The 15051-nt window shown below is 43.8% G+C and overlaps 1 protein-coding gene across 3 annotated transcripts; it reads left to right on the top strand.

The window, feature by feature from the left end:
• Positions 1-344: 344 nt before the first annotated feature.
• On the top strand, positions 345-14492 carry LOC143153137 (uncharacterized). Of its 3 annotated transcripts, XM_076324012.1 has the most exons (5): positions 412-844; positions 3773-3913; positions 8684-9282; positions 12702-14025; positions 14096-14254. In XM_076324012.1, the coding sequence occupies exons 2-5, from the start codon at positions 3796-3798 to the stop codon at positions 14122-14124; spliced, it is 2070 nt and encodes a 689-aa protein (XP_076180127.1). In that variant the 5' UTR covers positions 412-844; positions 3773-3795; the 3' UTR covers positions 14125-14254. The 3 variants fall into 3 exon arrangements, with proteins under 3 accessions (XP_076180126.1, XP_076180127.1, XP_076180125.1); XM_076324011.1 differs by having other exon boundaries at positions 345-550; positions 12702-14492; XM_076324010.1 differs by having other exon boundaries at positions 12702-14492.
• The last annotated feature ends 559 nt before the right edge of the window (positions 14493-15051 follow it).

Genomic DNA, 15051 nt, shown 5'->3' with positions numbered 1-15051 from the left:
GGGAAAGATCGTCGTACGGCAGAAGGAGGAACGAAGAGACGAGAGACGAGCGAGAGAGCGTGAGCGCGCGCGCGCGCGCCTACCGACCCACCGGTCGATCGACAACTACGTCGACGACGACGACGACGACCACGGCGACCGCGACACGACGAGGACGAGACCGCGACGTAGAAGAACGTGACGCGCGAAAACGGTAGTGACGACGCGCAACTTACCGATACGATCGTAGGACGAGACCGAGATCTCGCGTACGAGGAAAACATAGAGACGAAAGAAGAGCGAGAACGGGGTGGGGAAGGGCGAAGAGCGTAGGCGCTAGCGAGAAAGGGAGGGAGGGAGCGCGAACGGCGAAGGAAGGAAGGAAGGAAGGAAGGAAGGAAGGAAGGAAAGAAGGAAGGAAGGAAGGAAGGAAGGAAGGAAGGAAGGAAGGAAGGAAGGAAGGAAGGAAGGAAGGAAGAAACCGACGTGAAAGGAGAAGGAGGGAATCGGGTCGAAGTCGTCGTACGGACATGTGCGCGGCGCTGTGCTCGCAGTCGGCAGGGACGTGATGGTACGTAGCTCGCGGCGTGCAAGTTATCAGGATTGCTCGCGGTCACGGGTTCGTGACGACGGCCGTGGCGAGGAGTGCGACGGCGTGAGCGACGACGAGCGCGCTATCGCGAGAGAGCCTCGGGGCGCCGCACGCCGACGGACGGAGCGGCGTTGCCACCTCTCCTCGGCCGCTGCACCGCGAGAACCGATACGGCAACCAAGAACACCGTCGTTGCCACGTCCGCTGCTACGTTCCGCTGCCAGCCGGGACGGCAGCTCGCTGGCCACGACGATCGTCTCTCTCGCTTAGCTGGTAAGCACCTACACACGTCCGGTAAGCCACTCTATACCGCCCCTGAAACGCGTGGTGGTCGCGCGAATCGCCCAACGATCCCCGGTATCGCTCCACGGTGTGCTCGCGATTCTCTACCGGGAGATAGGAGCGCCGCCAACGCCGCGATGCTACATCCGCGAGATCCTGTCGCCTGGAATAGCCACCGTGCTGCTCGCGGTCCGCGTATTAATCGCCGGAGAGACGCGGCGAACTCGTGGATCGAACGAGGCGCGAACAACGTGCGAGAGAATGTCGGACGCGAGGAGGAAAGGACACGGGCCCGCGCAGGAGATAAGGAAGTTTGGTAAACAACCAGTGCCGGTTAACGCCGCGAGTAACCGACCGAGCGCGATCCCGTAACGAACTCGCGAGCGTCCTTGTATTTCTACCGACGACTGCCGGGACGCTTTTTACGCGTCAAAACGAACCAGAGAGTTATTTCTCGCCCGAATTTTTCCTTTGCGCGTTTCCTTTTCGACAGTTAACCTCAATCCTTCGCGAATCGGATCTCGCGAGGGTGCGCAACCTCGCGCACGTTTGTTCGTGCAAACAAAGTACGATCCAGTCAGCGACATAGGTTAGGTGAAAAATAGTCGGCCTTGTGTGCGAACACCGATCAACGTGCGTCGTTTTCGCCGTGACGACGGTGACTTTGGACGTTCTCGCGATCGGATATTATTTCTCCGTGATTCGCTTACGCGGCCTCGACGGTCGTCGAGAGCGCGGTACGTGACCGGAATCGAGAACGAATTCTCGTTCGTCCGACCGATGAAAAATCGAGATCGCGACTCCCTCGAGATACCGCTCGCATGGAACACCGCGAACGAATTCGGTTTCTCCCGGCACGGCGCCAGACCTTTCTCAAGTTCGAGTCCGGAGGCCCTTCTACTCTCCCTTTCCCTCTCCCTCTCCCTCTATCACCCTCTCCTCTACCACCTCCTCGTTGCCCCTGCCATTCCCGGGTGACCCCACTTCGTGTCTCCGTCGTGTTCCCGTCCTTGGCGTATCGTTCGCGAACCGAAATCGCTTGAACGCGAAATAGTCGACCGTGTCACCGCCGACGCAGGTGGTCGGGAGCTTTTCTTTCCGCCCGGTTCGTTTCGCCATGCGCAGTGCCACTTGGCTGTGTTTATCGGGTTGGTGAACGCGAATTGTTTTTCACGCGAGCGCCGAACCCGAGTTTCCGAATTACTTTTCGGATCATTCATCGTCCACGCTCTTGTCTTCACCGCCGAAATATTCCGGACGTGAAATATTCTGTGCTCGAGCCACGGAAAAATCGTCGCATCGTTGCGCGTCGGCCTAATGTTGTATCGCGCGGGAGATCTCTCGATACGAGCCCTAAAAACCTAGTTTTTCCAAGCCACCGACGTCCGTCTCTTCCGCGCGTGGAACCTCGATTGTTCGGCGCGCGTTTGTCCCTCGTCGCGATACCGCCGATCCGAGATACTTTGTATCGGCGAGCGTCGAACGCATTCCCCGCCGTGTCTTCGAATAAACCGGAATATTTATAAACCGAAGGACACCGACGACGCGTTCGACCGCGGGGCGAAACGTTTTCTCGAAAACCGTTGGCGCGTTCGCGCAGACCACGGGTCACCACACCACCGGTGGTCGTTAACGGGAAAAAGGCGGAAAGAAGCGTCGTACGAGCGAACGGGCACCGACAAACATACGGAGTTATGCAATCTATTTGCGTTGCGAGCGAGGGGAACGATCTATGCTCGAGTAACGGGTCCCGTGGAAAATATCTTCGACGACGAACCCGACTCGTCGACGACCGGCCGCGGAGCGATTTTGGCGCGCGCGAGCCGGCATAGCTCGAGCGAATGCGCGATTCACTCGCGCGCGACACCCACCGGCGGACGCACGCGCGCGCGCGCGCGCGCGCGCGCGCGCGTTGCTCGATCGAAAATATTATCGAATGCTTCTCCGCCACGAGGAAGGGGAGACCGCGGAGAGAAAACATCCCCTTTAAGAGATAGACCTTAAAGTCCCGCCGTAACTCGTTTCTTCCCCCGGACTACCACGAGATATTTCATTATTCTAAATATATCGGCGGCGCGCGTACGAGTCCTCGCCGTAAAATGGAAATCGCCGGTTCGCGTGTGCGTACGCGCTAACCCAATTACGTGCACACGCGCACGCTCACTACCGGCATTTTGAGGAATCCTCCCGGCCGTTATTAGGAAGCGTATCGACGCGTAGGCGGTCGGTATTAACGCGACCGTTACACGATTTAATTTTAGATAAAGCGAGAGACAACCGAAAGATCCTGTCCCCGCGGACGAAACGAATATCGCGACGATGCGCGTGAACTCGCGCTAACCACACCACGTGTATCTACACGCAACGTGCGCGTAAAATAAACGCGCGCGTCGTCGCTCGCCAGGGAAACAAACCACGGTGGAGTTTTCTCCCGAAAAATTGACCAAAAGTCCATTTCCAAAATTTAGCACCATTTTTCTTATCAATTTAAATAATCGTGTATCCGATAAATAGTACAGGAACATTTATTTTTTTATTCGACGTAAGTTGTCACTATTGTAAGTTCTCGCGTTATCACTGGTAGCGGTACGAAAAACAGTGTACACGAATATTTATTTTTTTTCTTTATTCGTCCACTAATGGAACGGAATCCACGTTGTAGATTTGAAAAATATAATAGACGGTTCGAGCTTCGAAAATTGAAATAGAATTTACGACGTATATAGAACTTCTATATAATGTATAGAATTTACGATAACTTGAAGATCGATCATATTTTAAAATAATTTTGCTCAGATTTTCGTCTCGAGTACTCCACTGTGCGACGCCTCGCGGATTATCGAAAGCAATATGTTTTTCTTGTTCCAATCGTCGCTGCTGGGTGTCCGGTAGCCGCGAATTAACGTTCGGATCGCACAGCTGTTTCAGAACCGAACAGCGACATGGAGGCAACGGAGAAGGAGAAGCCGCTGGTTAAAGACTTGAACGAACATATCGTGTGTCCTCTCTGCAGGGGCTACCTCATTGACGCAACGACGCTCGTGGAATGCCTCCATTCTTGTTAGTATTCTTTTTCCATAAATCAAAAAAAAAAAAAAAGAAAAGAAATTCTCGCTCTCCGCGCGAATCGATCGGAAGGATTCACCGCGCGTCCCGAATCGCGTGTCATCCTCTCATTAGCATTCATTTGCAATGGAAAGACGCACCGGTGTTCGAACATACGCGATATATCGGCCGACGATGCGAAACAAACGCCCGAGAGACGTTTCGGAACACACTCGGGACGTTACGGTGCTCGTGTACGTTCGGTCGCGCAGCTCGAGCCCGATTTCCCACGAACGCGTCCGAGGTGACTCGGAACTACCGAGGAACTCGGTTCGGACGTGTTCGGTAACGTAAATCGGTCCGACGCGCGTGCGTCGTGCCACGAACGACCGTATCTACTTCTCGCGTGAATCGTTTCGCGTCGTAACGCTTCGGAGCAGCCACTATTGGTAAACGAGGAAATGAAACACTACCCGCGAGCCAAAAGACGCAACGGGCAAACGGGCATCGGTCGCCCGCTCCACCTAGCCCCCTTCCACTTTTCAGATTCTTGATTATTATTGGTTGACACGTTAAACGACACGGTGGTCCCTGGGTAGCGTCGTTTTAAAGTTACAACGATTCTCCAAAGCGCGTACAGACACGAGCTCAAATACTTGTAAACTTTTAAATAGCATTATTCTCGTTAAGAGTACTATAAAGTAACAGACACATCGACAAATTAACGAACATTTCTACTTTTTACACCGCGATATTGAACTTTATTTTAACTCGTAACGTGACCATTGCACGATATTAAACATTATTCAAGAACGAGAATTAATTTTATTTAAGAAATTTCCAATGTACTTAGATATTTAAAATTTTACCAAACATCGTTATATTTTATCAATACAATGAGACAATCCTACGTCTATGATTTCCTGTATTTTACAAATTTCTAAATTATCCACTGATATTTGAAAATTACTACCATGCACTTTGATCTCCAAGAACTTAAGGAATGAGCGAAACAACGATTCTCCTTGTCCATTGCATCGTTTAGCTCGTAGGTAGTGTTTCACCTTCTCGTTTCCCATTGGTCCACACAGCTTGATTCAGAAATACATGTCTAAACATCAGGGAGCGAATCTTTAAACGTACGACGATCGTATTCGAAATTCTAGCCGTAGATGGCTAGTCACTTATGAGAAAAATGAATGTAAAATTTGGAAAAATGAGTATACTTGAATAATAGAGCATCGTTATTGACAATAATTGTGTCACAGGGACAAACATAGGAGACTGGTCATATTTTGTCTGGGATTCAAATCCGTGATCTCTTTTGATGGTCAATTAATTATGAAACAAAAATTAAGTGTAAAGTTTGGAAAAATTGCAGGGTATACTTGAGTAATATTGTACTCAAAATATCATAATACTAGATTGTTCGGTATGTTTTGTCTTTTTTTCCATTGGAAAAAAAATACTGATACTTCAACTTTGAACTGTAAATATACTTCACACATGTTCATCAAAAGTTGTATCGTCTTTGGAAAAATAAAATGACTTAGCTTAATTTCTTATCGAACGATCTATTAATTGTAACGTAGTGGCAAACATGTGGTAATATTTTGACACGAGATGTTTGTGGATGTTTGTAGCGTGATATACACTTGTATCTTTATTGTTTCGACAATTGTTTCTGTCATAGTTCAACGAGGATAAAATGCGCAGGCGTTACGAAGCGTACGTTATCGAGCGAAATAACGATTTACCGATACGACAACGTCGACGCAATTAGAATATCGTAAAACTTTGAACAATATACCCGCAACTTGTCGCTGACCTTGCTGCATCGCTTGCAACGAACGAACGAAATCAATGATGCGCGCGATAAGAATTAAATTTCGTCGGTCGTTGTTGCAATTTTTGAAACAATTCGAGAAACGATCGCGATCTTGCGAAAATTTCACCGTCAGCTGTTGCAATTACAACATTTGATAAGTTTAATAAGTTTGAGAGTGAAACGATCGAGTAAATTTCGAGAGTAATAAATTTCCAGAACATCGAAAAATAATAAAGTAAATTTCGAGAACACGCAGGTATTATTGTTAATTAAGGATCGATTTATGTCTTTTCGCTCGATTTTCCATAGGAAAGTTGCCAAGGGAAAGTCCTTTGGAACGAATCCTGATGCATTTTCACTGCACAAAATCACTGTTTTCTTTTTTCTCTTTATATTGGTAAATGTATTTGTTTACCAGCAGTGTCAGCTTTGGGCAGCTTTTGGAAAAACGAATATACGTAATAACGACGAATAACGAATTTTTTATGAACGAAACCAAAATTTTCTACTTCGAAGGTGGGATCGAAGAACAATGCAAAATTTAAAAGATTCAAAATTGTTTCATTTCAACATTAAACCATAGATACGTCTACGAATCTAATTCGGTTGAGAAAAATTATAGTACGTGGAATAAATTCATATACAATTACAATACGTGGAATAATTATTATGGAATAGTTTGTATCAATATGTGGACTACTTCCAGATTTTGCATTTATTTTTATAGTAAAAGTAGGTATGTATTGATTATAGTATAAAGGTACTCTAAATAATGCAGTTACTCGTGTAAATCGTACAAGCATTCTTATTGGAAAATCTTCTATTTGTGCAAGGAAGGTCGAGTTACGGGTCTGTTTTGACCCAGACAGGTACATCGGTATCACGAAGGTTAAATATCGCTAAAGACTACGTGCATCAAAATTTCAGTCGAATCCGAAACAATGCACCAAAGTGCATCCAATTCGGCATGGAATGAACCACGCGTGAAACAGCTTGTACGTTCGCTCTGCTCTCTGGGGGTGTCTAAATTCGAAGAGGGTGACTAACCACCCCCTTCTCCCTATCGTGTGCTCTAATTCGCTGGAATCGACTCGGTAGAGATTTCATCGGCAGGGTGAAATTTGCGGTAAAATATTGTATCGACGCGCGAGTAAAGTTGCATCCTAAATGACAAGGGAGATTATTTAAGTGAAAATCGTCGATTTTAACGAAATTCACGTGTAATATAGTTCTTAGAAAAATATTTGACACGTATTTTTTTTTATTATCCGTTACTATATAAATTCTAGGGGGTGAAATCCACCCTCAAATTTTGGGGAGGAGAAACACACTTTCCTCGATAGTTTAAAAACGACGAGACGTAGAAACAAATTGCTTGAGCGAAAATTGCGTACTTTTGAATAACGAATTTAAGTTTCCAAACAGTTTTGCAAAATAGGAATTCGTGTAAATAATATGTTAAAAAGTATTTTTGTAAAATTCAAGATGGATGACTTTCGATTATTAGAAAATGAAAAAGAGTGAACGACGTTGAGGTGTAAGTTTTCTTTTTTTACAAGTGACAATTTTAAAGAGGCAAAAGATAGGTACAATTGACTATAGATCGATGTAAAATTTAAACGGACTTGACGAATGTAAAATTCAAGATGGATGACTTTCAGTTTGTAGAAGACGAAAAAGAGTAAACGACGTTGAGAATGTAATCTCTTCTTCAACAAGTTTCACTTTTAAAGAAGCAAAGGTTAGGTAGCCTTGACTGTAGATTGATTTAAAACTAAACTAAAACGGACTCGATGAACATAAAATATAAGATGAACAAATCTCAATTCTTAAAAGACGAAAAAGAGTAAACGACGTTGAGAATATAACTTCTCTTCTCGAACAATTCCCAATGTAAACCTAAAACTGTAACAAATTCGACGAACGTAAAGTTCAAGATGGATGACTTTCAATTTTTAGAAGACGAAAATGTGTAAACGACGTTGAGAATATAATTTCTCTTCCCAAAGAATTCCCAATGTAAACCTAAAACTGTAACAGACTCGACGAACGTAAAATTCAAGATGGACGACTCTCAATTCTTAAAAGACGAAAAAGAATAAACGACGTTGAGAATATAATTTCTCTTCTCGAACAATTCCCAATGTAAACCTAAAACTGTAACAGACTCAACAAACATAAAATACAAGAATGGACGATTCTCAATTCTTAAAAGACGAAAAAGAGTAAACGACGTTGAGAATATAATTTCTCTTCCCAAAGAATTCCCAATGTAAACCTAAAACTGTAACAGACTTAACAAATGTAAAATATAAGATGAACGACTTTCAATTTTTAGTAGACGAAAATGAGTAAACGACGTTAGGGGTATAATTTCTCTTCTTGGACAATTCCTAATTTACTAAAACTAAACCAGACTTGACGAACGTAAAATATAAGATGAACGACTCTCAATTCTTAAAAGACGAAAAAGAATAAACGACGTTGAAAATATAATTTCTCTTCTCGAACAATTCCCAATGTAAACCTAAAACTGTAACAGACTCAACAAACATAAAATACAAGAATGGACGATTCTCAATTCTTAAAAGACGAAAAAGAGTAAACGACGTTGAGAATATAATTTCTCTTCCCAAAGAATTCCCAATGTAAACCTAAAACTGTAACAGACTTGACAAATGTAAAATATAAGATGAACGACTTTCAATTTTTAGTAGACGAAAATGAGTAAACGACGTTAGGGGTATAATTTCTCTTCTTGGACAATTCCTAATTTACTAAAACTAAACCAGACTCGACGAACGTAAAATATAAGATGAACGACTCTCAATTCTTAAAAGACGAAAAAGAATAAACGACGTTGAGAATATAATTTCTCTTCCTAAACAATTCCCAATGTAAACCTAAAACTGTAACAGACTCGACGAACGTAAAATACAAGAATGGACGACGCTCAGTTTGCAGAGGTTGCATAGTCAGACGGTTGAGCAGCGGTGCACGAGCGTGTCCCGTATGCAACGTAGCTACGTCTCCACCACTCCTGCCGGACGTGAAGCTACAACAACTGGTCTATCTCGTGGTACCGGGCCTCTTCCGGTCCGAGCTCGAACGGAGGCGTCACTTCCGGCTGGTGAACCCGCAATGTCCACCTTTGGTCCCACCGTTGGGTGCCCTCGACTTGACCTTGGACGATTTCGTCAGTCTGAGCCTGTGCGAGCTCGACGAACCGGAAGACGAGGCGCGGGCTCGCTCGCCGGAAAACCACGACGGGTCACGGAACGTTACGAGCCAAGACCAAACGAAACACGAAGACACGATCCGGGTGAGGAATACCAGATACCTAAAGTGTCCGGCCGGTGTTACGGTTCGACACCTGGTCAGACTCCTGATGCTGAAGAGAGGCTGGGAGGAGAGCAATTCGCAAGGAACGAGCGTGAACACGATAGAGATGATGTGCCAGAAGTACGACGACGAGGGACACGGTGTCACGAAAACGATAGTACTGGATCATTCTTGGACACTCCTGGACCTTGCACGGATATTCGGCTGGAAGAGAGTGAGTCTAATGGTTTCCTTATATCCGGTGTCGTTCGGAAAGTAATATCGGGTTTGAGATAATTGTACGATTGGAGTTTTAAAAGTTTTTTTTTGTATCGATATCTTTGGTACGTTGACTTATTGGTAATATAGTATTACTGATACGAGTAATGGTATTTAAAAGTTTGCAAGTATAATATTAGAGTTCGTGACTTGTAAGTGTTATAGAGCGTCGGTTACAAGTGACCGTGACGTTCAACGTGTTCAAGTTTCAAGTTCTGATTTTATATGATTTTCTACATCACGGAGTCGAAAGTAGAAGTATTCGATAGTTTGTCTATGTACTTGTTATTTTATAGAATTACTACTAAGAGTAATATTATTTAAAAGTTTCCAAATATTAGAATTCGTGGCTTGTAAGTACTTTAGAGTATCGTTGTAACTTTGAAGTATCGGTCACAAGTGACCACCGTGACGTTGAACGTGTTAAAGTTTCAAATTTTGTTTTTTTTTTAAGATTTTGTATATCACGGAGTCAAAAGTAGAACTATTCGATAGTTTATCTATGTACTTGTTATTTTATAGAATTACTAATAAGAGTAATATTATTTAATAGTTTCCAAATATTAGAGTTAGTGTCTTACGAGTGAAAACTTTTAAAAATGTGATCGTATAGTTGTTATTATCTCAAAAAGAATATTACTTTCTGGATAACCCTTATACTTTAGCGGTTTTTTAATTATTATTTTTATTATTATTATTATTATTATTATTATTATTGGATCAATGATAGTATCGACAATATAAAGTTTTGCAAATTCGTCGAAATATTTAAAACGAGTTAAAATCAAAAGTTTACGAAACATTGGCTGCTAATATTAAAACACTGTGTTAACGAAGGCTACTGTCAGAGGTACAACAACGTATACACTTATGGTACGTATTAATCGGTGACTAATGGTCACCGATCAGTGTGATGTGTTGATAGGTAGGTAGGTGGTATAGCTACCTATAAACAATACACGAACCGTGGTTGTACCGTAGGCCGTGGCCGGATAAAGAGCAGTTTTACTGCTCATCCAGTGTCATTGTTACTGCCAATGTAGCATCGTGTTGCAAGGAGGTGTCCTTTCTCCGCCCACGTGTTGGTATTTTAAACAAATCATCCGTTAACGACCGTGTAAAACGACGTGCACCGAGGCAAGTCAGTTTCTCCCCGATAATGAAAAATTAATAACGGTCGAACATCGTAAAGTTGATTTTTTGTCATAAATTCGCGATTGGTATTCATTCGAGCAACGTATAAATAGAAACTGGAAAATCTTTCTCTCTCGAGAAACGAGAAACAAAATAAAATGAACAATTTGAACGAATTGGGTAATCCAAAGGTCTCTGTAAAAGAATACAAATTTTTGGTAACTTTGAAATTAATTTTACAAGGTACAATAACGTGGTCAAACGACACTTGAATGTCTCTAGAAGAAAAATAATAATTTTTGCAACAAAATGTTTGAAATCGTCTTAATGGAATATAATTCAAACTAGGTCAAACGACACTTGAATGTCTCTAGAAAAAAATAATAATTTTTGTAAGAAAATCTTTGAAAATCATCTTAATGGAATATAATTCAAACTAGATGGACTGATGTTTAAAGGTCTCTGGAAAAAAATAATATTTGTAAGAAAATCTTTGAAATTGTCTTAGTAAAATATATTTCAACGACAACTAGGTCGACTGATATTTAAAGGTCTCTGGAAAAAAGTAATTTTTTTAACAAAATCTTTAGAAATATGATTCAACGACTATAAGGTCGAGTGACACTACTTGGCACGTTATTATTGTTTTGGACAACGATCCCTTCTAAAAGAACTTTGTGTTTACCGAAACGGGGACAAATTCTATCGCAAAATGGATTTTTCGTCGTCTTTCATTTTTAATGAACAATAACTCGTTGAGTCGATAACAGCCACGGATAACGAGTGACGATTGAAACCTATCGTGTGTTTCTCGAGTGAGTGTTCTTGATATGTGTCAAGGTCAAGGTCATCAGAGTTGCCTCTCCTTAACGTAACTATTTAATAAGTTGATTAACGCGTTTTCCATAACGAAAATAAAGATGGCCGAAATTACCCCCCTGATTTTACACACATCGAAATAGGGATGTCAATTCTTGTTGGAAAAAATCGATTTTTTTTTATTCGATGTGGATCGAAAGTTTGAAAATTGATTTACTAAAAAATCGATTAAAAAAACTGATCTATTTGTGTAAAAAAATTGATTCACAAATAGTATGTCCAACACATCTTATTTATACATACGATCAGATTTTCTTGGAAAAAATTAAAATTGTTTCTATTTTTTATTATCGATACTATTCTATCTGGAGAAAATCGATTCGTGATCAAATTAATTGATAAAAAAAAATTTACGATCCAAGGTAAATGTTCCAATAAGTGTCAGTGTTCCTATAACTGTCGTTTAAATTATTTTATTCAATAACGGAATAATGTACAATAATTGATTTCGATATTAAATTTGCAATTTGTAAAAAAGCAACTTACGTAAGTAGAAATTATGAAAATTATCGTGATACCTAAGAATCATTTCCATTCTCGATCAATTGGTAATTAATCCGTCATATTCAACGTTTACAAAAATTTTCACAAATAAAAGAAACCTTAATGAACATTGTGCTCGAGTGTTGGACGATTTTCAGTTAACTTTCAAAGTAACCGAATTCCTTACTTTGTACTGCTTAATTATTTTTTTTTACCTACCAACTCCTCAATTAATTTACAAAGTAGACAAAAAACAGAGGGTTTTAATAAAACGTTGTATCGCGACAGTGCAGAGTGTCTATGAAATATATTTTTCATTTTTATTAAGCAGTAAGCTAGTTGTGTTGAGCTGCACTCGACATTGAAGCTGGTCTAAAATATATGACGAGTATATCGAGCCACACTCGATACAATAGGTTGTTCAATAAGTTGTATCGAACGACAAATGAACATTATGCTCCACAGTATATTGATTTTTAGTCAACTTCCAAAATAACCAAACTCCTTTCTTTGCACTCCTTAATTAATTTTTTACCTACCAATTGCTCAATTAATCTACAAAGTAAATTATTAGGTTGTTCGGAAAGTCATTTCATTTTTTTTTTTATGAAAATGAAACACGATATTTTCAAAGCGTACAAACATTTTACTAAATTACATATTCTTCATTATGGAGAACAAAATGACTTTCCGAACACCCCGATATATCGTTCGCTAAAACTTATCGAACAACCTGATAGAATCGATAAGAGTTAAAGCGTCAGTAATCAGGACACCTACCCTAGCTGCGCAAAAAAAAAAAGAAATCGATTCGAGATCAGCATAGAAACCCCGCAGAGTCAGATAGCACAGGAGAGGCGATGATGTGTCACGTTCCAGGAGGAGCCGATGAAGCTGTTCTACCATGTGGCGCGAAAATTGGACGTTGTCCCCGTGCCGCGAGTCAGCCCTTACAACGACGAGACGACCAAGGACACAACGACCATGGAAAACATTCAAAGGCCACCGACACCGCCACCGAGCCCGAAACCCAGCCGAGAATGCGAGGTAGAGGCCTGTAGGATCTTGGAGAGCAGCGCGGAGCCACCGCGGTCCCTGGAGACGAATTTGGAACGGGACAAAGAACCGAAATCGAAGAAACCCCGTTGCGAGGTGACGCCAGTGATCCGAACACCGGATCTGGTGCCGATGCAGACCAACCACGGCACGGAGAGCACGAAGACCAAAGAGCTGGCCAGACTGGAGCACCGTAAACGTAGAAAACGGCGCAACAAACGCGTGATAGCCGAGATCACGACCACACCGCGCGAGGATCTACTGAAATTGAAGGTACGGTTGACCCCGTGTCCGCCGAGGATCACGTCCAGTACAGGTAGCGGTCAGGCGAAGGAGAAGCTGTTGCAGATGAGGGCGGTGAGAAGGGAGAAGATCAAAGCGACGACGATCGGTCAACAACGATCCAGCAACGCGGTAAGGGAGGACGGGGTCGCGAAAGACCCACCGAGTGGCGACACAGAGGAAACGATCGAGGAGATCATCGACAGTATACCGGACGAGGTGGTACGAATCGCGCAAAACATAAGCACACAGAGCGAGGAGACCTCGTCACTGGTCACCGAACGATCCGAAACGAGGAACCCGGCCGTATGCAGATCGAAATCGGACGACGTTGAACCGGACACCGGGAACACGACCGTGAATCTCGACGCGGACCGACCTCGTAAGGACGAGGAGATCCTGCGCAGATTGGGCCTGGTGGCTGTGAACGAAGCGAGCGACAAAACGAAACAACGAGGCCCGAGCAACGGCGAGAAGATCGAGAACCTCGACCGGGAGAAACTCGAGAAACAACTGCGCGAGAGCAAAGCTAATCGTGTGAGGAGCCTACTGGCCGAGAAACAGATGCGGGACGCGTTGAAGAGCATCATGTCGAAAACGAAGGAGGAACAACCCACCATCACCACCACCGCCGCAACCGCTACCGCAACCGCCACCGTCGTCGCTGCACCTGTCCAGGTGAACGTGGTACCGAAGAAGAAGGGTCCGCCACCGTTGGCACCGTTACGTGTCGCGAAACCGAGCGGTTTCGCCGCATCGAGCGCCATCTTGGAACCGAACAACTCCAAGTACGAGACACCGTTGGATCTGAGCAGCGGTGGCACCGTTCACAACAACGTTCTCGATCTCTCGGCCAATCTATCCGGTAATTTCAACCCTTTGGCCAATTCGTCATCCGCTTCGTCCTCTACACCGTCACCTTGTTCCTCGTCCAGTTCTACAGCCTCGTCGGTACCACCGTTGAACACCAGGCCGACCAGACCGGCGATCGCCTCCACCGGTGGCCCGTTGAGAGGGAAAACGAAGAATCTGGACCAACGACGAGGCCAGGAATCGAATCTTGTCACCCTGTCCGATGCAGCGGTCTCGTTGCTCAGCGGATGCATCACCGACAAGAACAACGTGGATCCGTTGGTGCTCAGCACCGCGAATCTCGCCAGCAAGGTGGCGCTACGGATACCGCAACCGCATCAGAGAATCTCCGGTTTCGGGATGAAGATCAAACCGAACCTTGGTATCCGGCACATACCGAACCCCCAGGCCGTTGTCGCTTCTCAGTACAGGAACCAAAGGGCCAGTTACTTCAACACCGCCTCTCAGCAACCACCGTAAACCGGGCTGTGGTTCAACGACCACGGATACCGTTCAGTAGCTTTCTTTGGTAATTGCTCGAGGAACGAGTCTCGCGGATTTCGAGTATTATAAAACGTGGTCTCTAGAGTCTGATAGAGACTACCTCGCGACGAAACGTAGATAGTGGTCTCTCCAGATGTTGTACGTTAACGTGGACAGAATAATCGCTTTTACGTTCCCTCGAGTTTAGACAAATTGATACGCAACTGGGGTATGGACGACACGAGGTTAAGTGGAGATCTTGGTGTATTAGTATTGAACGAATTATAGTAGTAGGAAATTTAACGTGACCCGTTGTTTTTACGAACGTCAACGTAGCGATATATGGTAGACAATGTACAAGATGACGAGTCAGTTCTGCGTCGATTCTCTGCAAATCGATCTAGTCCAAACGAGGGATCCGTGTTGAACGTAAGTAGTCGAAACTTTGGACACGCGTTGTGCGTGGATTTTGCAATGTTTCAATGCACCAGAGGGTCAGATTTTAGCGAGCTAGACCGGGTGAACGTACCGGTGGCTGTAATACGTTTAGGTGACG

The sequence above is a fragment of the Ptiloglossa arizonensis genome, chromosome 12 (assembly GCF_051014685.1).
Source record: "Ptiloglossa arizonensis isolate GNS036 chromosome 12, iyPtiAriz1_principal, whole genome shotgun sequence".
NCBI lineage: Eukaryota > Metazoa > Arthropoda > Insecta > Hymenoptera > Colletidae > Ptiloglossa > Ptiloglossa arizonensis.
Note: the sequence above shows the minus strand (reverse complement) of the source record. Positions and strands in the feature narration are given on the sequence as shown.